Source organism: Elephas maximus, chromosome 7 (assembly GCF_024166365.1).
Source record: "Elephas maximus indicus isolate mEleMax1 chromosome 7, mEleMax1 primary haplotype, whole genome shotgun sequence".
In the NCBI taxonomy this organism is placed as follows: domain Eukaryota; kingdom Metazoa; phylum Chordata; class Mammalia; order Proboscidea; family Elephantidae; genus Elephas; species Elephas maximus.
The window spans coordinates 59,253,662-59,281,427 of NC_064825.1; the positions used below are offsets into that span (position 1 = coordinate 59,253,662).

A 27,766-nucleotide genomic window follows, 5' to 3' on the forward strand; every position below is an offset into this window, starting at 1 on the left:
ATAGGTCTTCTACATCTTTGGTAAGATTTATTCCTAAGTATTTTATCTTCTTGGGGGCTACTGTGAATGGTATTGATTTGGTAATTTCCTCTTCGATGTTCTTTTTGTTGATGTAGAGGAATCCAAGTGATTTTTGTATGTTTATCTTATAACCTGAGACTCTGCCAAACTCTTCTATTAGTTTCAGTAGTTTTCTGGAGGATTCCTTAGGGTTTTCTGTGTATAAGATCATGTCATCTGCAAATAGAGATAATTTTACTTCCTCCTTGCCAATCCGGATGTCTTTTATTTCTTCGTCTAGCCTAATTGTCCTGGCTAGGACTTCTAGCACGATGTTGAATAAGAGCGGTGATAAAGGGCATCCTTGTCTGGTTCCCGTTCTCAGGGGAAATGTTTTCAGGTTGTCTCCATTTAGAGTGATGTTGGCTGCTGGCTTTGCATAGATGCCCTTTATTATGTTCAGGAATTTTCCTTCAATTCCTATTTTGCTGAGAGTTTTTATCATAAATGGGTGTTGGACTTTGTCAAATGCCTTTTCTGCATCAATTGATAGGATCATGTGGTTTTTGTCTTTTGTTTTATTTATGTGATGGATTACATTAATGGTTTTTCTGATATTAAACCAGCCTTGCATACCTGGTATAAATCCCACTTGATTGTGGTGAATTATTTTTTTGATATGTTGTTGAATTCTATTGACTAGAATTTTGTTGAGGATTTTTGCATCTATGTTCATGAGGGATATAGGTGTGTAATTTTCTTTTTTTGTAATGTCTTTACCTGGTTTTGGTATCAGGGAGATGGTGGCTTCATAGAATGAGTTGGGTAGTATTCCGTCATTTTCTATGCTTTGGAATACCTTTAGTAGTAGTGGTGTTAACTCTTCTCTGAAAGTTTGGTAGAACTCTGCAGTGAAGCCATCCGGGCCAGGGCTTTTTTTATTGGGAGTTTTTTGATTACCGTTTCAATCTCTTTTTTTTGTTATGGGTCTATTTAGTTGTTCAGGTATATATATATTTAAGAATCTGAAGATACAGATGAAGACACTGCCATAGATAGGATTTTATTTGTTTTCATTAAGAGATTTTTCGATGTATCCAGTCCAACAGCCTTCTAGAAGATCTCATATTTTATTATCTTTAAAAAATCTTAATGGATGGCATGTAACCTTTAGTTAATTTCTCTATATTTTGAAATTTAAACAAATACTTTCTCAGCCTTCGTCTCTTTGATTTTACTTGTTTTATTTAGGTAATATTTGATGCTTAAATAATTTCTGATTCATTAAATATTAATCAATCAAGCAAACAAACTCAAAAGATAAATTCACAGCAGGGAAAATGTCAAATGGAACACAGATGAAAGAAGAAAGACTGAAAGCATCATTTTACTCACCCTTTTGCATATAGTCTACAAATGTTTATTAGCTGTCTCTTATGTGACAGAAGTGTGCTAGGCACAAGGAATGTGAGATGAACAAGGTGAGTTTTATGCTTACTCTCATAGATCTTACAGGCTAAGTACAGAGTCATCAGGGTCTATGGCAGAATTAATCCTTCTGTCTTTTTCAGCCACTCAAAGACACCTACCTCACTAGAGTCACTGCTAATGCTGCCTTGTAGAAACAACACGTCCTCTAGTGAAGTCTCTGATTTCCTCCTGAACTGTTTTGTCAGATCTCCCAACTGGCAGCACTGGCTGTCTCTACCCCTCAGCCTACTCTTCCCCCTGGCCATGGGGGCCAATGCCACCCTCCTGATCACCATCTGGCTGGAAGCCTCCCTACATGAGCCTGTGTACTACCTGCTCAGCCTCCTCTCCCTCCTGGACATTGTGCTCTGCCTCACCGTCATCCCCAAGGTCCTGGCCATCTTCTGGTTTGATCTCAGGCCCATCAGTTTCTCTGCCTGCTTCCTCCAGATGTTCATTATGAATAACTTCCTGCCCATGGAATCATGCACCTTCCTGGCCATGGCCTACAACTGCTATGTGGCCATCTGCAAGCCTCTACACTACCCATCCATCATCACTGACCAATTTGTGGCAAAGATTGTTGTCTTCATCTTGACCTGGAATACATTTCTCACTGCACCTATCCCCATCCTCTCTGCTCGGCTCCATTATTGTGGAAAAAATATCATTGAGAACTGTATCTGTGCCAACCTCTTTGTGTCCAAGCTTTCCTGTGATAATATTACCCTTAACTGAATCTACCAGTTAATTGTGGCCTGGACTCTTCTGGGTTCTGATCTCATCCTCATCTTTCTCTCCTATACTTTCATCCTCCGAGCTGTTCTTAGACTCAAGGCAAAGCGGGCAGCTGCTAAAGCTCTGAGCACATGTGGCTCCCACTTTATTCTCATCCTCTTCTTCAGTACCATCCTGCTAGTTTTTGTGTTCACCCATATGGCTAAGAAAAAGGTTTCCCCTGATATTCCTGTCTTACTTAATGTCCTACACCATGTAATTCCTGCAGCTTTGAATCCCATTGTCTATGGGGTAAGAACCCAGGAGATTAAACAGGGAATTTGGAAATTACTGAGGAGGGGTGATTGACAACAGAAAGTGATTATGTTCTTGCTTTGCTCTTCTGGATCGGGAATACTCAAAATCACAATTGGAGGCAGGAACTGAGGGAGAAAAATACAAGTCTAATCTGCTCTCTGGACATGCCTGGTATGAGCTATATGGTTTCCCTCTTATCTGGTGTTACATCCTACTTCTTGCCATTCCATGACTTCCCAGCAGAGACTAAGAATATAGATGTATAACCTTTCACCATGTCTCCCAAGCCAGAGACTATGAATTTTGATAAATTCAGCACCAAACTTAATTGTCTGCTCCTAAATAAATCCCAAATGGGGCCAAGGGAAATTGAAAATCAACACTTGCTTAAAGATGTTTGGTTAATGTGAAAGGTCAGTACTTAGAGACAAGCATAGGCTTTAGAATAATGTGTGTAACATTAAAAAGACACTGTTAAAAGATGTTACATTAACAGTTATACTTTAACATTTTCCTCTAGGCATTCAAAAATATTTATTGAATGTTATTTTGTATTCAGCATGGTGCTAGGAAATGGGAATCTAATATAAACACATCTTGGTCCCATTACTCAAGGAGTGCACAGCCTAGTGGAGAAGCCAGAAATATGTAAAAAGAGACTAAAATACATAAATAAACCCAGAAGAGAGGAAATGAATTCGCTAGGTAGGGCCAGAAGGTTACACATAGGCCATAGGATGATAGATTGGCAGAATAGCAAAGGATAACATATCAAAAACTGGATCATCATAAGTCAAAGCACAGAAGCATAATAGTCTTTGGTTCATTTAGGGAATAGGGGGTAATTCTCTGTGGTTTCCCTATCCCAGTTAATTCTAATTCTATACTTCCGGTTTTTCCAGCCCCAAACCTCAGAGGCATCCTCATTTCATTCTTTCCTTTATCACCAATATCTCATCCACAGATAAATCTTGTCAGCCTTACCTTTAAAACCTTCTGAGAATCCTACAACTTCTCCCCATTTCCATTGTTATAACAAAGTTCAAGCCACTTCATCTCCTCTCTGGGTTACTGTAATGCCCTCAGAGGTAAATGGAGAGAGAGAACTTGTTTCCCTACAGTTTAGCCCAGATAGAGTGAAAATATGTCAGGCCAATCATGTCACTGATATGCACTAAAGCTCTGCATAACTTCACATCTCAGAATTAAAGGCACAATCTTTATGATGGCCTGCAAGACCCTACACAGTCTGATCCTCATAGACCTGTTCAATCCCCTGCTTCAGACCGCTCTATCCAACCAAACTAAAACCAAACCCACTGCCATTGAGTTGACTCTGACTCATAGTGATACTGTATCCAAATTGTCTAGCAAAGTCTCAAACACATCAACCACATTCCTGCCTCTGGAACTTTTTACTTGTTGTTTCCTTTGCCTAAAATACTTTCCACAAATAGCTCTCTCCTTCAAGTTCATTGGGTTTCCTGGCCAGTATACTAAAAGTAGAAACCCTGGTTTTGTAGTGGTTAAGAGTTTCGGCTGCTAACCAAAAGGTCAGCAGTTCAAATCCACCAGGCACTCCTTGGAAACTGTCTGGGGCAATTCTACTCTGTCCTATAGGGTCACTATGAGTTAGAATTGACTTTTTTAAATAAAAACAGCACTCAACAATATTCCCTTGAAACACAAATTACTTCCTAGTGTCAGTTTGGCACCATCTAACATAAAGGGTTGCCATGAGTCAGAATCGACCTGATAGCAACTAGTTTTTGAAAAGACCATAAGATTTACTAATTTATTTGTTTAGTCAGACTCCCTTCACTAAAATTTCAACAGCATAAGGACAGGGATTTTTGTCTGTTATAGTCACTGTTCTTATTCCAGTGCCCAGAACAGTTCTTGGCATATGGTATCCTTTCTCATCAAATTGATCCAGACTCACAGAGATGCTATAGAACAGAGTAGAACTATCCCACAGGGTTTCTAGGACTGTAATTTTTTTTTTTTTAATTGTACTTTAGATGAAAGTTTACGGAACAAACTAGTTTCTTATCAAACAGCACACACATTGTTCTATGGCATTGGTTAACAAACCCACGACATGTCAACACTCTCCATCCTCAACCCTGGGTTCCCTATTACCAGCTTTCCTGTTCCTTACTGCCTTCCAGTCCCTGCCCGAGGGCTGGTGCACCCCGTTAGTCTTGTTTTGTCCCATGGGACTGTTTAATCTTTGGTTGAAGGAAGAACCTCAAGAGAGACCTTGTTTCTGAGCTGAAAGAATGTCATACTCTGGTCTCTGTCAGGCCAGCAAGTCTGGTCTTTCTTTCTGAGTTAGAATTTTGTTCTACATTTTTCTCCAGTTCTGTCCAGGACCCTCTTTTGCGATCCCCTGTCAGGACAATCAGTGGTGATAGCAGGGCACTATCTAGTTGTACTGGACTCAGGGTGGTGGAGGCCGTGGTAGATGTGGTCCATTAGTCTTTCCAACTAATCTTTCCCTTGTGTCTTTAGTTTTCTTCATTCTTCCTTGCTCCCAAAGGGGTGAGACCAGTAGAGTAGAATGTAGAACTTTTTTTATATATATATATAAACTATGTTGTGCGAATTGAGCTAGATGTTCTCTGAGACCATGGTCTCCACAGCCCGCAGCCCAGCAATTCAGTCCCCCGGGGAGTTTGGACATGTCTATGGAGTTACCAGGATCTTGCCTCCAAGGCTGTAAATCTTTATGGAAGCAGACTGCCACATCTTTCTCCCACGGAGCACCTGCTGGATTTGAACCATTGACCTTTTAGTTAGCAGCCAAATGCTTTAACTACTGCACCACCAAGGCTCCTGGTATATGGTGAAAAAATAAAAAATAAAATAAAGACCTATAAATGTTTGTTAAATAAATAATTGAATAAATGTTGAATAATTAAATGAATGTATAATAGTTACTAGGACTACAAGGTTTTTGTCCTCTGAGTGTTTACATTAGATGTCAGGAGTGTGGGAGAGAGCATATTTCAAGCATGATCCCAAGTTTCTGGTCTGAGCAACTGTATGGAACAGGCAGGGATAGGTTCAGAAGTATACTTTTAGACATTCTGAGTTTGAATACCCATGAGGCATACAAGTGAAAGTGTATAATAAGCACTTGGACTTACAAGTTTGGCTCTCAAATAAGATATGAACTTTGGAATTGATTACAGATTGTAATAAAAGGAATGGGAGTATATAGTAAAAAGAAAAGAAAACCCACCAAAAAGCCAGAAAAAAAAAACCCTCATCATCCTTACTTTCTGGTAAGGAGACTAGCATAAAGATTAAACAAAGGGAGTAGAAACTAAAGAAGAGACTTACAAAGAAAGCACCACAAAATAGATGTTGTCAATTAGGAGGGTATGCTCGACTACATTCAAGAGTACCCATAGAGTGTGCAAGTTCCCTGTCTATATAAGCAATTTAATTTTTTAAAAGCTTTACAAAATTTATGGGCCCATGTGAAGTAAAGTGATTTACCAATGAAAACTTAGAAGAATGAGTAGAGAAAAAAAATTCTTATATATTTAATTATCATCCCATCAGATTCTTTTAAGTGTTAAGACTCCATCTCTTCCTGTTAGTCCAGGTAGCATTTCTTCACGTTCTTTATTGCCAAGTGTGCCTTTACTAGTTAATTCAGTATCCCCCACCACAAGAACACTATACTAATACTGCTATTACTCATGATACTATGGCCCTTTGGAACATGTTTTATTAACTATGTAGGTCATTTTGCCTCTACAGTTCCTTAATAGCATTTATTTAATGCCAGTTACAGTACTACTCGTGGTACTACTATATCATCCATCATGGTGCCCATAAATACTGGCTTCTAATGAGTCTCTCAAAGGTTGCTACTATTCATCGTTAATAATGACCACAACTCCAAGTCTTGACCAGAGTGTATACTAAAGTGTGAACAGTAATTTTCTGTTCGTGCTAAATTTACTGTTCACTTTACCACATACTCTCTTGGACCCTTTAGGTCATAATCAATGCAATTTCCATGGTGATTTCTTTCAATGTGGACCATGGTTTCTCTAAGGAGACCAAGGGTCTTCCATAACACTCCACGATAAAACATATGTCTAAAAGAAGGACTTTTCATTCATTTGTTCTTGCGATCAAAATACAAAACTTGAGAGGGCGGAGCCAAGATGGCGGACTAGGCAGACGCTACCTCGGATCCTTCTTACAACAAAGACACGGAAAAACAAGTGAATCGATCACATACATAACAATCTACGAACCCTGAACAACAAACACAGATTTAGAGATGGAGAACGAACTAATACGGGGAAGCAGAGATTGTTTCCAGAGCCTGGAGCCAGCATACCAGTCAGGTACGGCACAAGCATGGAGAGCTGCTCCACCCCCCTGAACTAACCCCGGGAGGGGGACCAGCCGGTTCCACCGGCGGCGTGGGACGCAGCCGGTAGGAGAAGTCCCCGGGAGGCAGTGACTGGTCTTGGAGCGGGGAGAACAGCGTCCCAGCCGGGACACTCGGTCACGGCACAAGCACGGGAAGCTGCTCCATCCATCTGAACTAACCCCGGGAGGAGGCCCAACTGGCTCTCGGGTGCGGCACGGCCACGAGGCTGGAGGGACGAGAAGTCCCTGGGAGGCAGCGACTGATTTTGGAGTCGAGAGTGCACCGTCCCAGTAGGGGAGCCTTGACGCTGGGCGTGGGGCTGGCAGCGGAGGATCTGACCGTGACTCCAGCGGGCCAGACCCCCCGGGGGCAGTCTCCACACAGCCAGCACACATAGGTGACACGCCCCACGAGAATCTCAGATATAATAGTCATTCCAAGCAAGACAAGCAACTCTGGCTATATTCTGAGGTGCTACTCTCCTATCTCTCTGTTCCCTCCCCCACCCTCCCCAGGCGGCTTCATTAACATCTGAATAGCCTGAGCCGGAGGGAGAACTCTGATAGGGCTCTGACTGCATTTTTTTTTAGTGGATTTTCTGGAAAAACTAGTTTCCCAGTGATGGCTCGGAGACAACAATCCATATCAAACCACTTAAAGAAGCAGACCATGACAGCTTCTCCAACCCCCCAAACAAAAGAATCAAAATCTTTCCCAAATGAAGATACAATCCTGGAATTATCAGATACAGAATATAAAAAACTAATTTACAGAATGCTTAATGATATCACAAATGAAATTAGGATAACTGCAGAAAAAGCCAAGGAACACACTGATAAAACTGTTGAAGAACTCAAAAAGATTATTCAAGAACATAGGGGAAAAATTAATAGGTTGCAAGAATCCATAGAGAGACAACATGTAGAAATCCAAAAGATTAACAATAAAATTACAGAATTAGACAATGCAATAGGAAGTCAGAGGAGCAGATTTGAGCAATTAGAATGCAGACTGGGACATCTGGAGGACCAGGGAATCAACACCAACATAGCTGAAAAAAAATCAGATAAAAGAATTAAAAAAAATGAAGAAACCCTAAGAATTATGTGGGACTCTATCAAGAAGGAAAACCTGCGGGTGATTGGAGTCCCAGAACAGGGAGGGGAGACAGAAAACACAGAGAAAATAGTTGAAGAACTCCTGACAGAAAACTTCCCTGACATCATGAAAGACGAAAGGATATCTATCCAAGACGCTCATCGAACCCCATTTAAGATTGATCCAAAAAGAAAAACACCAAGACATATTATCATCAAACTCACCAAAACCAAAGGTAAACAGAAAATTTTAAAAGCAGCCAGGGAGAAAAGAAAGGTTTCCTTCAAGGGAGAATCAATAAGAATAAGTTCAGACTACTCAGCAGAAACCATGCAGGCAAGAAGGGAATGGGACGACATATACAGAACACTGAAGGAGAAAAACTGCCAGCCAAGGATCATATATCCAGCAAAACTCTCTCTGAAATATGAAGGCGAAATTAAGATATTTACAGACAAACACAAGTTTAGAGAATTTGCAAAAACCAAACCAAAGCTACAAGAAATACTAAAGGATATTGTTTGGTCAGAGAACCAATAATATCAGATATCAGCACAACACAAGGTCACAAAACAGAACGCCCTGATATCAACTCAAATAGGGAAATCACAAAAACAAACAAATTAAGATTAATTAAAAAAAAAATACACATAACAGGGAATCATGGAAGTCAATAGATAAAAGATCACAATAATCAAAAAGAGGGACTAAATACAGGAGGCATTGAACTGCCAGATGGAGAGTGATACAAGGCGATATACAACAATACAAATTAGGTTTTTACTTAGAAAAATAGGGGTAAATAATAAGGTAACCACAAAAAGGTATAACAACTCTATAACTCAAGATAAAAACCAAGAAAAACATAACGACTCAACTAACATAAAGTCAAGCACTATGAAAATGAGGATCTCACAATTTACTAAGAAAAACGCCTCAGCACAAAAAAAGTATGTGGAAAAATGAAATTGTCAACCACACACATAGAAAGGCATCAAAAAGACAGCACTAAAAACTTATTTATCTATAATTACCCTGAATGTAAATGGACTAAACGCACCAATAAAGAGACAGAGAGTCACAGACTGGATAAAGAAACACGATCCGTCTATATGCTGCCTACAAGAGACACACCTTAGACTTAGAGATACAAACAAACTAAAACTCAAAGGATGGAAAAAAGTATATCAAGCAAACAATAAGTAAAAAAGAAGAGGAGTAGCAATATTAATTTCTGACAAAATAGACTTTAGACTTAAATCCACCACAAAGGACAAAGAAGGACACTATATAATGATAAAAGGGACAATTGATCAGGAAGACATAACCATATTAAATATTTATGCACCCGATGACAGGGCTGCAAGATACTTAAATCAAATTTTAACAGAATTTAAAAGCGAGATAGATACCTCCACAATTATAGTAGGAGACTTCAACACACCACTTTCGGAAAAGGACAGGACATCCAGTAAGAAGCTCAACAGAGACACGGAAGATCTAATTACAACAATCAACCAACTTGACCTCATTGACTTATACAGAACTCTCCACCCAACTGCTGCAAAATATACTTTTTTTTCTAGCGCACATGGAACATTCTCTAGAATAGACCACATATTAGGTCATAAAACAAACCTTTGCAGAGTCCAAAACATCGAAATATTACAAAGCATCTTCTCAGACCACAAGGCAATAAAACTAGAGATCAATAACAGAAAAACTAGGGAAAAGAAATCAAATACTTGGAAAATGAACAATACCCTCCTGAAAAAAGACTGGGTTATAGAAGACATCAAGGAGCGAATAAGGAAATTCATAGAAAGCAACGAGAATGAAAATACTTCCTATTCAAAACCTCTGGGACACAGCAAAAGCAGTGCTCAGAGGTCAATTTATATCGATAAATGCACACATACAAAAAGAAGAAAGAGCCAAAATCAGAGAACTGTCCCGACAACTTGAACAAATAGAAAGTGAGCAACAAAAGAATCCATCAGGCACCAGAAGAAAACAAATAATAAAAATTAGAGCTGAACTAAATGAATTAGAGAACAGAAAAACAATTGAAAGAATTAACAAAGCCAAAAGCTGGTTCTTTGAAAAAATTAACAAAATTGATAAACCATTGGCTAGACTGACTAAAGAAATACAGGAAAGGAAACAAATAACCCGAATAAGAAATGAGAAGGACCACATCACAACAGAACCAAATGAAATTAAAAGAATCATTTCAGATTATTATGAAAAATTGTACTCTAACAAATTTGCAAACCTAGAAGAAATGGATGAATTCCTGGAAAAACACTACCTACCTAAACTAACACATTCAGAAGTAGAACAACTAAATAGACCCATAACAAAAAAAGAGATTGAAACGGTAATCAAAAAACTCCCAACAAAAAAAAGCCCTGGCCCGGATGGCTTTACTGCAGAGTTCTACCAAACTTTCAGAGAAGAGTTAACACCACTACTACTAAAGGTATTCCAAAGCATAGAAAATGACGGAATACTACATAACTCATTCTATGAAGCCACCATCTCCCTGATACCAAAACCAGGTAAAGACATTACAAAAAAAGAAAATTACAGACCTATATCCCTCATGAACATTGATGCAAAAATTCTCAACAAAATTCTAGCCAATAGAATCCAACAACACATCAAAAAAATAATTCACCACGATCAAGTGGGATTTATACCAGGTATGCAAGGCTGGTTTAATATCAGAAAAACCATTAATGTAATCCATCACATAAATAAAACAAAAGGCAAAAACCACATGATCTTATTAATTGATGCAGAAAAGGCATTTGACAAAGTCCAACACCCATTCATGATAAAAACTCTTACCAAAATAGGAATTGAAGGAAAATTCCTGAACATAATAAAGGGCATCTATGCAAAGCCAACAGCCAACATCACTCTAAATGGAGAGAACCTGAAAGCATTTCCCTTGAGAACGGGAACCAGACAAGGATGCCCTTTATCACCTCTCTTATTCAACATCGTGTTGGAAGTCTTAGCCAGGGCAATTAGGCTAGACAAAGAAATAAAAGGTATCCGGATTGGCAAGGAAGAAGTGAAGTTATCACTATTTGCAGATGACATGATTATATACACAGAAAACCCTAAGGAATCCTCCAGAAAACTACTGAAACTAATAGAAGAGTTTGGCAGAGTCTCAGGTTATAAAATAAACATACAAAAATCACTTGGATTCCTCTACATCAACAAAAAGAACACCGAAGAGGAAATAACCAAATCAATACCATTCACAGTAGCCCTCAAGAAGATAAGATACTTAGGAATAAATCTTACCAAGGATGTAAAAGACCTATACAAAGAAAACTACAAAGCTCTACTACAAGAAATTCAAAAGGACATACTTAAGTGGAAAAACATACCCTGCTCATGGATAGGAAGACTTAACATAGTAAAAATGTCTATTCTATCAAAAGCCATCTATACATTTAACGCACTTCCGATCCAAATTCCAATGTCATATTTTAAGGGTATAGAGAAACGAATCACCAATTTCATATGGAAGGGAAAGAAGCCTCGGAGAAGCAAAGCACTACTGAAAAAGAAGAAGAAAGTGGGAGGCCTCACCTTACCTGACTTCAGAACCTATTATACAGTCACAGTAGTCAAAACAGCCTGGTATTGGTACAACAACAGACACATAGACCAATGGAACAGAATTGAGAACCCAGACATAGATCCATCCACGTATGAGCAGCTGATATTTGACAAAGGACCAGTGTCAATTAACTGGGGAAAAGATAGCCTTTTTAACAAATGGTGCTGGCATAACTGGATATCCATTTGCAAAAAAAATGAAACAGGACCCATACCTCACACCATGCACAAAAACTAACTCCAAGTGGATCAAAGACTTAAGCATAAAGACTAAAACAATAAAGATCATGGAAGAAAAAATAGGGACAACCCTAGGAGCCCTAATACAAGGTATAAACAGAATACAAAACATTACCAAAAATGATGAAGAGAAACCAGATAACTGGGAGCTCCTAAAAATCAAACACCTATGCTCATCTAGAGACTTCTCCAAAAGAGTAAAAAGACCACCTACAGACTAGGAAAGAATTTTCAGCTATGACATCTCCGACCAGCGCCTGATCTCTAAAATCTACATGATTCTGTCAAAACTCAACCACAAAAAGACAAACAACCCAATCAAGAAGTGGGCAAAGGATATGAACACACATTTCACTAAAGAAGATATTCAGGCAGCCAACAGATATATGAGAAAATGCTCTCGATCATTAGCCATTAGAGAAATGCAAATTAAAACTACGATGAGATTCCATCTCACACCAGCAAGGCTGGCATTAATCCAAAAAACACAAAATAGTAAATGTTGGAGAGGCTGCAGAGAGATTGGAACTCTCATACACTGCTGGTGGGAATGTAAAATGGTACAACCACTTTGGAAATCTATCTGGCGTTATCTTAAACAGTTAGAAATAGAACTACCATACAACCCAGAAATCCCACTCCTAGGAATATACCCTAGAGAAATAAGAGCCTTCACACAAACAGATATATGCACACCCATGTTTATTGCAGCTCTGTTTACAATAGTAAAAAGCTGGAAGCAACCAAGGTGTCCATCAACGGATGAATGGGTAAATAAATTGTGGTATATTCACACAATGGAATACTACGCATCGATAAAGAACAGTGACGGATCTCTGAAACATTTCATAACATGGAGGAACCTGGAAGGCATTATGCTGAGTGAAATTAGTCAGAGGCAAAAGGACAAATATTGTATAAGACCACTATTATAAGATCTTGAGAAATAGTAAAAACTGAGAAGAACACATACTTTTGTGGTTACGAGGAGGGGAGGGAGGGAGGGTGGGAGAGGGTTTTTACTGATTAGTTGGTAGATAAGAACTGCTTTAGGTGAAGGGAAAGACAACACTCAATACATGGAAGGTCAGCTCAATTGGACTGGACCAAAAGCAAAGAAGTTTCCGGGATAAAATGAATGCTTCAAAGGTCAGGGGAGCAAGTGCGGGGGTCTGGGGAACCTGGTTTGTGGGGACTTCTAAGTCAATTGGCAAAATAATTCTATTATGAAATCATTCTGCATCCCACTTTGAAATGTGGCGTCTGGGGTCTTAAATGCTAACAAGCGGCCATCTAAGATGCATCAATTGGTCTCAACCCACCTGGAGCAAAGGAAAATGAAGAACACCAAGGCCACACGACAACTAAGAGCCCAAGAGACAGAAAGGGCCACATGAACCAGAGACCTACATCATCCTGAGACCAGAAGAACTAGTTGGTGCCCGGCCACAATCGATGACTGCCCTGACAGGGAGCACAGCAGAGGATCCCTGAGGGAGCAGGAGATCAGTGGGATACAGACCCCAAATTCTCATAAAAAGACCATAGTTAATGGTCTGACTGAGACTGGAGGAATCCCGGCGGCCATGCCCCCCAGACCTTCAGTTGACACAGGACAGGAACCATCCCCGAAGACAACTCATCAGAAATGAAAGGGACTGGTCAGCGGGTGGGAGAGAGACGCTGATGAAGAGTGAGCTAATTATATCAGGTGGACACTTGAGATTGTGTTGGCAACTCTTGTCTGGAGGGGGGATGGGAGGATAGAGAGAGAGGGAAGCCGGCAAAATTGTCAAGAAAGGAGAGACTGAAAGGGCTGACTCAAGAGGGGGAGAGCAAGTGGGAGTAGGGAGTGAGATGTATGTAAACTTATATGTGACAGACTGATTGGATTTGTAAACGTTCACTTGAAGCTTAATAAAAGTTATTAAAAAAAAAAAAAGATATGGAAAAACTAATCATTAACTTTATACAGAAAGGCCCTGGATAAGTAAAGCACTATTGAAGAAGAAGAATAAAAAAATAAATAAATAAAAATACAAAACTTTTCAATTTCAGTAGCAACAGACCTTGTTGCCTTGTATCATACTGCGATGAATCCAGTGATATAAAATATTCAAAAGGTAAGCTGAAATTTGAATTACAAAACAGAACATTTCTTTTACATATAAAATCATATGTTTGTATGTTCTATCCATAAACTAGTGGACATAACATAAAATTACATTTGAAATTCATCCATTATGCTAAGTTTATTCTGAAAAAAAATTTTATCTTACCTTCATTTCAGCAAAGTCATTATGTTGTTGTAATCCAAATTTCTGAATAATAAATTTTTTTTTATTTAGTAATGCTAAATTAGATAACCCTTCCTGAGTTATTATTTTTTTTTCCTGAGTTATTATAGTCCTAAGGTAGTTTTTCTTTTTAGTTTAAGAGAAACTTCACTGTACTAATGCAGTAATAACTGAAATTGTCAATAAAATTCTCAAAAATATTACTGAAATTTGGAAATGAATTATGAAATTTATGCATGTTTAAACATTGTAATGATGTTGCATACAGTAAAGTATAACATTATTTGAATTTTATGTAATAATCAATACCAATTAAACTGTGATTATTTTCATCTCAATGAATTTCTTAAACTCTGCTTTCAAAAATTTCAAGTGTATACAAAAAACTGAAAATAGCTGTGTGTTGCCAATTTGTTCAAGTCTAAAGTGAGAAAGGTGTGAATAACCAGAAAATAAGGATGATGTGTGGATTTTTCTAGGACAAGCACTTGGAGGTAGAAGTGAGAGGCCTATGGGTGAGTTTCAGGGAGAGGCTGTGGGTTCTGTGTGTGAAGTCCTTACTCTGAACCCAGCCAGGTGCTCTCCACATACACTCTTTCAAGAGAACTGGGTCCCCTTGAACCTGATCCCAGAGGTTTCTTCAAAGTAAGGATGTCAGAATTAGAAGACACAAAGATATCAGAATTAGAATACAAGGTTATTAAAAGACTTGTTGTAACTGCATTCTGTATATCTAAAAAAGGTAAGTAGAGATATGGAAGATACTTTAAAAACCAAAATTAAACTTCTGGAGATAAAAACTACAACATCTGAGGTGAAAAATATACTGGGTAGAATTAAGGGAAGTGTAGACTGGAGAAAGAAAAGTTTAATGAACCTGAAGCTATAGCAAATAAAACAAAGAGAGAAAAAAATTAAAAATGAACCCATCATCAGTAACAACTGAAAGGGCATAAAATTTGTGCAAATGAAGTCCTAGAAGGAAAGAAGACAGAAGAGGGGAGAGAAAATATATTTGAAAAAATAATGGCTGAAATTTGCCAAATTTGATTAAAAAAACTATAAACCTTCAGTTCCAAGAAGCTCATGAACATCAAGAATAAGAAACATGAAGAAAACTACCCCCAAACCAATAAAACCAAACCCACTGCCATCGAGTTGATTCTCACTCATAGTGACCCTACAAGACAGAGTAGAACTGCCCCACAGCGTTTCCAGGGAGCACCTGGTGGATTCAAACCACCTACCTGTAGTACTTAACCACTATGCCATCAAAATCAAGTTTCTCAAAACAAGTGAAAAAGAAAAAAATCTTAAAAGCTGGAGGGAAAAAAGATATATTACATACATACAAAGGAAGTTAAAGATGAAAGCAGATTTCTTAGTAGAACAACTGGAAGTGAGAAGAAAGTGATGCAACAATTTTAAAGGACAGCAGTGAAAAAAAGAACTATAATTCTATACCCCACAAATATAACCTTCAAAAAAAATACACAAAACACTTTTTGACAATAAAAACTAAAATAATTTATCACCAATAGGCCTGCTCTACAAGTAATGTTAAAAGTTCTTTAAGCAGAATGAAATGACACCAGATGGAAATATTCATCTATGCAAAGCAATTGAAAAGCATCAAAACTGGTTACTACATGAGTAAGTGTATGTTTTATTTTTTTAATTAATTAAATTATTTGAAAGGTAATTGTTTAAACAAAAATAATAACAATGTAGTATGGGGTTTACAACTCATGGAAGCGTAAAATACATGACAATAAATGCACAAAGCCAGGAAGGGAAAAATGGAACTATGTTGTAAGGTTCTTACACTATATGTGCACTGGTATATTATCACTTGAAGACAGAGCATGACTAGTTAAAAATGTGTGCTATAAAGTCTAAAGCAACCACAAGAATAACCAAATACATATAACCACTAAGCCAACAAATGAGATAAAATGGAATTACAAAAAATATTCAGTTAATCCAAGAGAAAGAAAAAAAGAATAGATGGGAAAAATAGAAAACAAATGCCAAGATGATAGGTACTACTGATATGTCAACTCTATCAATAACCACACTGAATATAAATGGACCAAACATCTCAATTAGAAGGCAGAGCTTGTCAGATTGGATAAAAGAGCCAGACCCAACTATATGCTGCCTACATGAATTCCACCATGAATATAAATACAAACCGGTTAAAAGTAAAGTTACATATATAGATTTAGATATATATATCAATACTAATGGAGCACTGGTAGCAGAGTGGTTAAGGGTTGTGGCTGCTAACCAAAAGATTTTCTGTACAAATCCGCCAGCCACTCTTTGGAAGCCCTATGGGGCAGTTCTACTCTGCCCTACAAATTTGCTATGAGTTGAATTGACTCAACAGCAATGTCTATGTTAATGTCAGAAAAAAATAAGTTCCAAAACAAAGCACATTAGGAGAATATACATTCTTTGTAATGCACACACAACATTTATCAAGCAGGACCAAATTATGGGCCATAAAGTATATCTTAATAAATTTAAAAAGATTTAAGTCACGCAAAGTATATTCTATGGTCAAGACGGAATTAAATTAGACATCAATAACAAAATTACCTTTGGAAAAAATCTCCTAATATTTGGAAACTAAAAACTACAGTTCTAAATAGCACATGGATCAAAACAGAAAGTAGAAAGTATGTTGAGTTGAAAAAAAATAAAAACAAAAGCACAACATATCACGATTTTTGGAATGTTTCTAAACCCTTTATTAAAAAATAAGATGCCATATAGTTCTACAAAAATAAAGATAATATCAAATGGTGTAAAGGATGTGAAAAATAAAGAAAATTTATGGATTTTCAGTGTGACTTTATAAATATGTTGAAGAGAAATTTTGTTGCCGCTAGTGAAATTGATATGTTTACACCTCATGACTCAGCAAAACTATTCCTGCACATGTACCTTCCCATAGAGACATACACGGATTTGACATGTGGTGCAATGGATTGCTTTAGTGTGGCCTTTCTCGCCATGATTGTGTAACTCCCACCCAAGTGACTGGGCTCACCAAGGGGATTGGCCAGTTTTGACTTTAAAGAGAACCAATTTCAGACCAGAGAGAGGATCCTACCACCACCAAGGGAGAACAGCCAGGAGCAGAGACCAGGTCCTTCTGACCTAGGATCACTGGACCCAGGAGACAAATAGAGAGGTATAACCCTGGAGACAGTGAGAAGCTGTGACAGGAGAGACTAGCAGGAGAAAACATGCAGTGGGCTTCCAGGCCCACAGAACAGGAAAGGTGAGTGCCTTTGGGCAGAGACACAGGGCCAGAGAAAGGGGGTGCCTGTCAGTATGGCTGGGAAAAGGCCACCCTTATGGAGGAACTGTATCCTGAGCATTCCTGAACCTGAATTGTAACCGTTAATTCCCTAATAAGCCCCATAATCATGAGTATTGTCTGTGCGGCCATTATAAGGAATTATCTAACCCAACAGCAAAGTAGACAGTGCCGTGGAAGGAACAGTTGGTGACAAAATTGGTAAAGACAATGGGGAGAGGAGGCATGTCTGCCTTCCACCACAAGAATCAGCTATGGGCTGTTGATCTTGATTCTCCTTCCCCCTTGTGAAGTTAGAGGAGACACTGCCCCCAAGTCGTTTTAACACAGCAGTACTATTATTTTTGTTAACAATGAATTATAGGTCAACACCTGGGTGTTGTCCATTTAAATAAAAGGATTAATGCACATAACATAACATTGAAAAACAATTTAAAAATAATGAAAGCAATTTACACATAGCAAGATGTATAGATATTTAAGATATAGTATTGATTGAAAATAAAAAATAACAGCAAATTTATAACCCCGTGACATTTATATAAATGAAATATCCAAACAATTCTCTTATAGATAGACATATAATTAATCATGTCTGTCAGATTGTCATACTGTGGGGGCTTGTGTGTTGCTGTGATGCTGGAAACTATGCCACCAGTATTCAGATACCAGCAGGGTCACCCATAGAGGACAGGATTCAGCTGAGCTTCCAGACTAAGACAGACTAGGAAGAAGAACCCGGCAGTATACTTCTGAGAAACAAACAAACAAACAAAAACTCCAGTGAAAACCTTACGAATAGCAGCAGAACACTGTCTGATACAGTGCTGGAAGATGAGCACCCCAGGTTGGAAGGCACTCAAAAGATGACTGGGGAAGAGTTGCCTCCTTAGAGTCGACCTTAATGACATGGATGGAGTAAAGCTTTTGGGACTTTCATTTGCTGATGTGGCATGACACAAATTGAGAAGAAACAGCTGCAAACATCCGTTAATAATCGGAACCTGGAATGTACAAAGTATGAATCTAGGAAAATTGGAAATCATCAAAAATGAAATGGAACGCATAAACATCAATATCCTAGGCATTAGTGAACTGAAATGTACTGGTATTGGCCATTTTGAATTGGAAAATCATTTTTACTATGCTGGGAATGACAACTTGAAGTGGAATGGTGTTGCATTCATTGTCAAAATGAACATTTCAAGATCTATCCTGAAGCACAATGCTGTCAGTGATAGTGAAGAATTCAATGGGGAAAATATAAAATAACACAGGAAGCATCAAAAGAAGATGGAAGGAGTACACAGAGTCATTATACCAAAAAGAATTAGTCGATGTCCAACCACTTCAAGAGATAGCTTATGGTCAGGAACTGATACTACTGAAGCAAGAAGTCCAAGCTGCTCTAAAGGCATTGGTGAAAAACAAGGCTCCAGGAACTAATGGAATATCAATTGAGATGTTTCCACGAAAGGATGCAGCGCTGGAGGTGCTCACTCATCTATGCCAAGAAGTATAGAAGACAGCTTCCTGGCCAACTGACTAGAAGAGATCCATATTTATGCGTATTCCCAAGAAAGGTGATCCAACCGATTATAGAACAATATCATTAATATCACATGCAAGCAAAATTTTGCTGAAGATCATTAAAAAGTGGCTGCAGCAGTATATTGACAGGGAATTGCCAGAAATTCAGGCCAGTTTCAGAAGAAGACTTGGAACCAGGGATATCATTGCTGATGTCAGATGGATCCAGGCTGAAAGCAAAGAATACCAGAAGGGTGTTTACCTGTGTTTTATTGACTATGCAAAGGCATTTGACTGTATGGATTATAACAAATTATGGATAACATTGAGAAGAATGGGAATTCCAGAACACTTAATTGTGCTCATGAGGAACCTTTACATAGATCAAGAGGCAGCTGTTCGGATAGAACAAGGGGATGCTGATTGGTTTAAAGTCAGAAAAGTTGTGCACCAGGGTTGTATTCTTTCATCATACCTATTTAATCTGTATGATGAGCAAATAATATGAGAAACTGGACTATATGAAGAAGAACGGGGCATCAGGATTGGAGGAAGACTCATTAACAACCTGTGTTATGCAGATGACACAACCTTGCTTGCTGAAAGTGAAGAGGACCTGAAGCACTTATTAATGAAGATCAAAGACCACAGCCTTCAGTATTGATTGCACCTCAACATAAAGAAAACAAAAATCCTCACAACTGGACCAATGAGCAACTTCATGAGAAACAGAGAAAAGATTGACGTTGTCAAGGATTTCATTTTACTTGGATCCACAATCAACAGCCATGCAAGCAGCAGTCAAGAAATCAAAAGACTCATTGGGTAAATCTGCTGCAAAGGACCTCTTTAAAGTTTTGAAGAGCAAAGATGTCACCCTGAAGACTAAGGTGCACCTGACCCAAGCCATGGTATTTTCAATCACATCATATGCATGTGAAAGCTGCACAGTGAATAAGAAGACAAAAGAAGAATTCATGCCTTTGAATTGTGGTGTTGGCGAAGAATATTGAATATACCATGGACTGCCAGAACGAACAAATCTGTTTTGGAAGAAGCACAACCAGAATGCTACTTAGAAGCAAGGATGGCGAGACGGCATCTTACATACTTTGGACATGTTGCCAGGAGGAATCAGTCTCTGGAGAAGGACATCATGCCTGGCAAAGTACAGAGTCAGCAGAAAAGAGGAAGCCCCTCAACGACGTGGATTGACACAGTGGCTTCAACAATGGGCTCAAGCATATGAACAATTGTAAGGATGGCGCAGGACCGGGCAGTGATTCATTCTGTTGTGCACAGGGTTGCTATGAGTTGGAACTTACTCGACGGCACCTAACAACAACAACAATCACCCTGAAGATTAATTAAAAAGATATATTTTAAGTACACTAGAGTTTGTGCTTTTCAGAAAGAAAACGGAAGAAGAATGATGTTGGTTTATGTAGAAGAAAGGTAAATAAAACTAAAGCAAAACAAAGGCCTTGAAGAAGCTTATGATTCTTGTGTGCCATTGCTTGAGGTGTATGAATAATTCACATTAGGTTCAAAGTGAAAATAAAAAATAAAGGAGCAAATCATGTTCCCTAATATCCAATTACACATAAATCTCATTTTTAAGATCTTTCACTGTGTTACAAATAACTATAGGAGCTTTCTCACTGAAAAATACATTGTATTGCCGTAGTAATAGTTTGTTCAGTTTTCTCTTTCATTTTTATCATTATAATGCCATGACAGGAGTCATGGTAAGTCAATAACAACCTATTTAATAGCATGGGTTTGGCCTATCCAATGAGCATGTGCAGCAAACCCATGAGAACTTTTTAGTGAGCTTATTGCACCTCTGGAGAGTATACATATGCAAATGAGTGTGAGCATATACCGACGTGTGTGTGAGATCCCTGTACCCAGGAGACTCAACTTACTGCCTAGAAAACACAAAGCCAATGTAGTACCTCCTAAGGTTGGGTTAACAGGGGCCTTTGCTCTCAGAGAGAAAGAAAATAATTTTCTTCTAACACCTGCCTGCCTATCTATCCCATGATTGACTTTGGGCCCAAGTGAGTAGAGATGAAGAAGTTCCCAGAGGGCAGAGTCCCTGAGGCTCCAGGATTATAACTACCTCAGGTACTTCAGGAATCTTACCAGAGCTCCAAGAATAGTGGAATCAGACTCCAAGCTTCACATCCTCTGTAAGTAAGTCTGGAAAGGGAACCCAGAGAGTGGGTGGGGGAGGGGTGCCATACCAAAATTAGCCAGAAGACAGGAGGTCTCTATCTCTTCTGTTCAGATCTGTGTTTCTTTCCATTCCTGAGTCTGAGATGCTGAAGGAGGTGGAGATGGTAGCGATCGCATCTTATCTCGGGTCAGGAGGCACACATGACAGCCTGTGCTCTGGGACCTTCTTCTTTGGGCCTCTTCCATGTGCTTGGTAGTGTCAGGGATGCAGAGAAGCTAGAGTTTATCCATGGGAGATTAACTGGTGTAGTAAGAGAGCTGGAAAATGCATCACCTGGGACCAGTTAAAAAAACGTATGAATTATGGTATAGGAATTAAACTCAGTGTATGTAACTTCATAGACTTGAGACCAAATATACAGTTGGGGACCAGTGAGGATCAGGAAGAAGCTCAGCAGATTTCGCTCAATCTAAAGAATTTCTAAATACTAGGAACCCTGGTGGCACAGCTATTATGAGCTTGGTTGCTAACCAAAAGCTCAGCAGTCGAAATCCACCAGTTTGTCCTTGGAAACCTTATGGGGCAGTTTTTTTCTGTCCTTCAGGGTCACTATGAATCAGAATTGAATCAACGACAACAAGTACCACCCCAAAGAAAAAATTATGCCCAAAAAAACAATGAACTACCTGTCCCTGGATATACTCAATAATGTCTGAGAGTGTACTTGGAAGAAATGTTTTACAGGCATGTCTAAATTCTATGGTGTTAGAAAATCATTAATAAGAATTTCCTTTTAAAAAGAACCTTCCACTTTTTAAAATGGTGCTTCCGTGGATACATGTTATGGGCCAAACCCACAGCTTGTAAAAAGGCTTGGGTTGCAGGGTCTCTGCTTTCTTTTCTGACCTTCTACTTCCCTATTTCTTCTTCCCTGGCTTCCTTAGTCTCTGCCTAGATAGAACCAGAAGCCATCAGCTCTAGGTCCTCAGCCCTAGTGCTGCTATTAGCGAGTTCTGATTGCAAACCAAGATTGAAAGAGGCGAGGGGAGGAACAAATGTGTTCCCAGCACCTTTACTCTCAGGGCTGAATATGTGTTCAATGCTTGTTGAATGAATGATGGACTGAAGAATATGTAGGAACATTAAAGAGAAAAGAGAAGCGGAAAGAAAGAGTCACTAAGTGAAGAAAAAAGATGCAATAATTTCCATCTGTCCTCCTCAAATCGCATCCTAGTGTGACAAATAATTGTCCCAATGCTTCATAGGAGACAAAAAACCATTCTGCCTCCTCTAGGCTTTCCCATGGACACTTGTATCTCAATTTGCACCCTCCAAAGATCATTTCAAGACTATCCTTGCTTCCAAGCAGGGGACACTTAATTCTTTCCAGGAGTACTTTGAAGTTCCTACAGAAGAAAATCTTCTTGAGGATGGTGATATTTGGGGCTCATATATATAAGAATTAAATGCAATTTTTTTTTAAGAGAATAAAATCAGAGATTGGAATGAGCAAAAAAAAAAAAAAAGAAAGAAAGAAAAACCTGAAGGTAAGAGTGATGTCTAGAAAGAATGCTTGAAATGAGACAGCCTGAAGTTTGTACATGCTGTGGGTACAAACAAAGCTAATAAGGGCTGGGTCAGTTGTGACAAGTACTGGTCTTAGCAGCTGCTATCAGTTCATGCCCCAGACTTACAAGTGAAAAGTCTCAAAGAGAAGAGTGAGGGAAAGACAGAGATGAATGAACATATTACCAAGGCATGGAGAGGTTCTTCCATCACCAACTCAAGACTAGAAATTATTTTCTATTGGTTATTATCTTAAGGACATTCTCCAGTTCTAGAATTTCACACTTTCAGTGGGTCACTCCTTCAAGGCAAAGCACAGAACCACTAGAAAAGAAAAACTGAGATTGGGGGGCTAGAAGTATGGAGCTATGAAATAGAAAAATAAGTCAGAAGATATAACTATGGAAATAATTTTAGAATTTTCTTGAGCCTTTAGGGGATTGTCTCTTAGGGAGCAAACCCTGGAAAATAGTAAGAAGAAACAAAACATAAAAGTTGGCTAAGGAGGGGATCGGACTCTATGAGCAAAGAGAAGCAGAAGTTGCATGTGGAAGGAAAAAAGAGATTCCAGATGCTGGAAAACTGCCAGTAGGATTATGGGGGCATGGGGGATGGGGTATAGAATTAACACCCAAAAACGTGTAAAACACATTGCCAGATAAGAGAAGCATTTCTAGATCACATAGAATGCAAGTATATTCATACAGACACTGGCCTTGGGTCTGAAGAAATTATTTCTTCCACATTTGAACCATATCAGTTAAATTGTGGAAAAGACACATAACACCAATGGATCTCAGTTTGCTTGTATGAAAAAATAAATTGTTAAGATAGTTTACCCTCCCTATTTCATAGTATTCGGTGTCATAAATGATAAGATGTTTAAAATTCACTCCATATGTGCCAAAGTCACTACTAATGTACTCTGCTATTAGCAAGAGAAAATCTCTTCCATAAACCAGGTGGGAGGTATCATCTCTGGAAGACATCGAATTAGTAGAACACTTTGCTTTGAGAAGGAGGATCATGAGGGGTGAAGAAAAAGTCCTGGTAGGAAATACCTATCCTCCTTCCCTGTTAGAGCAGCCTCAAGTACAATACGGGTGGTTAAGACCTGGGTTTTGAGATCTCAGTTCCCTTACTTGTAAAATGGTGATAATAAAACATATCTCACAGGGTGATGAATGATTAAGTGGGATAAAGCCCTGGAAAATTTGAGCACCATTCCCAGCAATTAGCAAGAACCCCCAAAATAACTAATATCTAATATTCTATTTTATTGGTTAGCCTGAAGCCCTGGTGGCACAGTGTTTAAGAGCTCGGCTGCTAACCAAACGGTCAGCAGTTCGAATCCACCAACCGCTACTCAGACTGCTATAGTGCAGTTCTACCTTGCCCTACGAGCTGAAATCCACTTAATGACAAGAGTTTCGTTGTTGTTGTTGTTTTTAATTTCTTAGCCTAATGAGTAAGAAACGGCACTACTTAAACACTTGATGAAAAAGAATTTCTAAACCCACAAAACACCTTAGCAGAGACCTCTGACTACGTATTTGAGTACAATGGACTACACTGAACCACCCCAGGAAGACTTGACCTATATCTTTCACCAAATCGTGGTCTTCTTTGGACTCTCTTTCAAAATTCAGCGAGAGAGGAAACTTTGAATCCTTTACCTTTAATATAATGCAGTTATCACATCATTTTATTCACAATTCTTTATCTCCAGCCTATACACCAAGCACTGGTGGTGCAGTGGCTGAGAGCTCTGCTGTTAACCAAAAGGCTGGCAGCTTGGATCCACCAGCCGCTCCTTGAAAACCCTATGGGACAGTTCTACTCTGGCCTGCGGGGTCGCTATGAGTTGGCATGAGCTGGACGGCAACAAGTATTTCTTTTTTTTATTTTTTTGACATACACCAAGTACTCTCTCACATTCTCATAATACTCTATGCATGACCCCGTCATTGCTGGTTATCGTTGGTTCTTATTATTATCCATCATTTCCAGGGAGATTTTGGTTTTACTGCTTTGATAATGAGGACGGTTGCTTATTCAATTTTGTAACCCACACATCTATCAGAATGCCAGGGGGAAAGATCATCACAAGAGAACAATGGCAACATTGAACTAAAATCTGGTGGGTGGGGTGTGTGAACTTGGGTCATTATATTCAAATAAAAAAAGGAAATAGAAAGGGGATACTAGCTGCCCTTTTCCAGGAAGCTGACTCTGACTCAGGGACCCCTTAGGACAGAGTAGAACTGCCCCTGTAGGGTTTCCAAGGCTGTAATCTTTACAGAAGTAGATTGCCACATCTTTTTCCTGGGGAGGGGCTGGTGGGTGTGAAGAGTCAACCTTTTGGTTAGCAGCTGAGCACTTAACCACTGTGCCACCAGAGCTCCTGGAAAGGGGATAGAAGGGTATTAAAGAAGGACTTCATCATCCCCACACTACTGCAATAAGAAGAACCAACTTTTCATCTGGATTAATGTCAAGGATTGCTTCTTCATAGCTACGTGGAATGGTTCATTCTTCTTTTAAAGAAGAATGCTTCTTCTAAAAGTTAGGAATCTTATAAATATGAAGATCTAAGAAATAAGCAGGAAAAGAATACCTGCCAAATAAAAACTACTTTTTAGACAAAAATGGAAATTCATTTTCTGTGATAATTTTATAAGATCTCTAACTAAAGCAAAATAAATACAGCCAAAAGGCCATAAAATGACATGGGGACTAGGGACTTTTCTTTGGGTCTCTGCTAGTTATCTGAGTTTATGTTAATGGTTAAATTGCAGATATGGCAGCCTATGTGGTCATTAAAAAGAAAACAGAGAAGAAATTTTTAAGTACAAATTTGGAGACTTGCCTGTTACAAAAATCTTCTTAGTTCTTGTTCTTCAAATTGATTTATATAACTTTCAACTATCCCGTGGATTACTACAAAGCAACACAATGAACCCATGTTAAAGTCTTTTCTTAAAAGATATTATTAATTTTTGAGTGTGTATTTATGTGTAAAACAAATAAAATGATAGTAAAATTATATTTAACCTTCGTTATCAAAGAAGTGAATGATTTTCAAACTTTTCTGATGAGATGTATGATAAATTCAATTTGTACACAAACCAATAAGCACATTATGTATGTATACATAAACACACACACGTAATTGAAAACAAAGCCTCATCAAACAATACTTAACCTTTATACTAGTGAGTACTCTGATAATTTCTATACTGTACAAATTTGCTTTTCTATTTTAACCTATTGATTATTTAATTGAGTTTACAATCTACTAACAGATTCCTCTGAACTAAGTGATTCCTAATGTCAGAGTTATGCTTCCATGTTTGCAAAATCTGAAAGAAACTTCTGCACTTGTTATTCATATTCTAGCTAATTAATTTTCTCCATCTTTAGTTTCTATGAAGACCTAACAATTCTATCAAAAATAAATATTAAACAAATAGTATGTGTAAACAAATCATATTACCTCAGTCCTCTTTACTGTTTAAAATGATAGAAATATCCCTGTAGCATGGCATAAAGAATAAGCATGTAATTTTACTTGTTCTGCATAACCTGCTGGAATCCACAAGGCGCACCCAGGTAAGAAAAATTCTTCTATCTTCATGTGTCTTGCTTGAGTCGGTAGCTAATTTTTATCTTAATTTTATAGATCAAGAAAACTGTGGAAACATATGACAATATGGCAGCTCAGCAAAATGGCACCATCTCCTTTGAGGTTTCAGACTTCCTCTTAAATTGTTTCATCAGGTCCTCCAGCTGGCAGCTCTGGCTGCCCCTGCCCCTCAGCCTTCTCTTCTTCCTGGCCATGGGGGCCAATGCTACCCTCCTGATCACCATTCGACTGGAGACCTCCCTGCATGAGCCCATGTACTACTTGCTTAGCTTCCTCTCCATACTGGACATTGTGCTCTGTCTCACTGTTATTCCCAAGGTCCTGGCCATCTTCTGGTTTGACTTCAGGTCCATCAGCTTCTCTGCCTGCTTCCTCCAGATGTACATCATGAATTGTTTCCTGGCCATGGAGTCCTGCACATTCATGGTCATGGCCTACGACCGTTACGTGGCCATTTGCCACCCGCTTCGGTACGCATCCATTATCACTGACCAATTTGTGATCAAGGCTGCCATTTTTATTTTGGCCAGGAATATCTTTATGACTTTGCCCATTCCCATTCTCTCAGCAAGACTCTACTACTGTGGCAGAAATGTCATTGAGAACTGCATCTGCGCCAATATGTCTGTCTCAAGGCTCTCCTGTGATGATGTCACCATCAATCGCCACTACCAATTTGCTGTAGGCTGGACCCTGCTAGGATCTGACCTCCTCCTCATCTTCCTCTCCTATGCCTTCATACTGCAAGCTGTGCTGAGACTCAAGACAGAGAGTGCTGTGGCCAAGGCCCTAAGCACGTGTGGCTCCCACTTCATCCTTATCCTCTTCTTTAGCACCATCCTCCTGGTCTTGGTCCTCACTCACGTGGCTAAGAAGAAGGTCTCCCCTGATGTGCCAGTCTTGCTTAATGTCCTCCACCATGTCATTCCTGCAGCCCTCAACCCCATTGTTTATGGAGTGCGAACTCAAGAGATCAAGCAAGGAATCCAAAGATTATTGAAGAAAGGGTGATGATAAGGACAGCAGGAATTGAATTTCTACATTCCTACAGTATGATGATTTATGAGTAAGTGGGTGGGTAATGTATGCATGGAAACCCTGGTGGTGTAGTGGTTAAGTGCTATGGCTGCTAACCAACATGTCAGCAGTTCAAATCCACCAGGTGCTCCGTGGAAACCCTATGAGGCAGTTATGCTCCGTTCTATAGAGTCGCTATGAGTTAAAATCAACTCCATGGCAATGGGTTTTTTTAAATATATGATTGGGCTGCAATTCATATCTATTAATTACAACCTCAAATTGGATAAACTAGGTATTGAGACTTGTT

At 38.8% G+C, this 27,766-nt stretch overlaps 1 protein-coding gene and 1 pseudogene across 1 annotated transcript; both read left to right on the forward strand.

Annotated features, from left to right (window-relative positions):
- Window positions 1–1,608: 1,608 nt before the first annotated feature.
- LOC126080059 (olfactory receptor 56A3-like) lies at window positions 1,609–2,556 on the forward strand (annotated as a pseudogene).
- A 23,949-nt stretch (window positions 2,557–26,505) lies between these two features.
- Window positions 26,506–27,450, forward strand: LOC126079270 (olfactory receptor 56A3-like). Its single transcript, XM_049890192.1, has one exon. It carries the CDS (start codon window positions 26,506–26,508, stop codon window positions 27,448–27,450), a length of 945 nt encoding a protein of 314 aa, XP_049746149.1.
- Window positions 27,451–27,766: the final 316 nt, after the last annotated feature.

Coding starts and splice junctions, on each gene's coding strand:
- LOC126079270 (XM_049890192.1), top strand. CDS start 26,506: ATGGCAGCTCAGCAAAATGGCACCATCTCCTTTGAGGTTTCAGACTTC.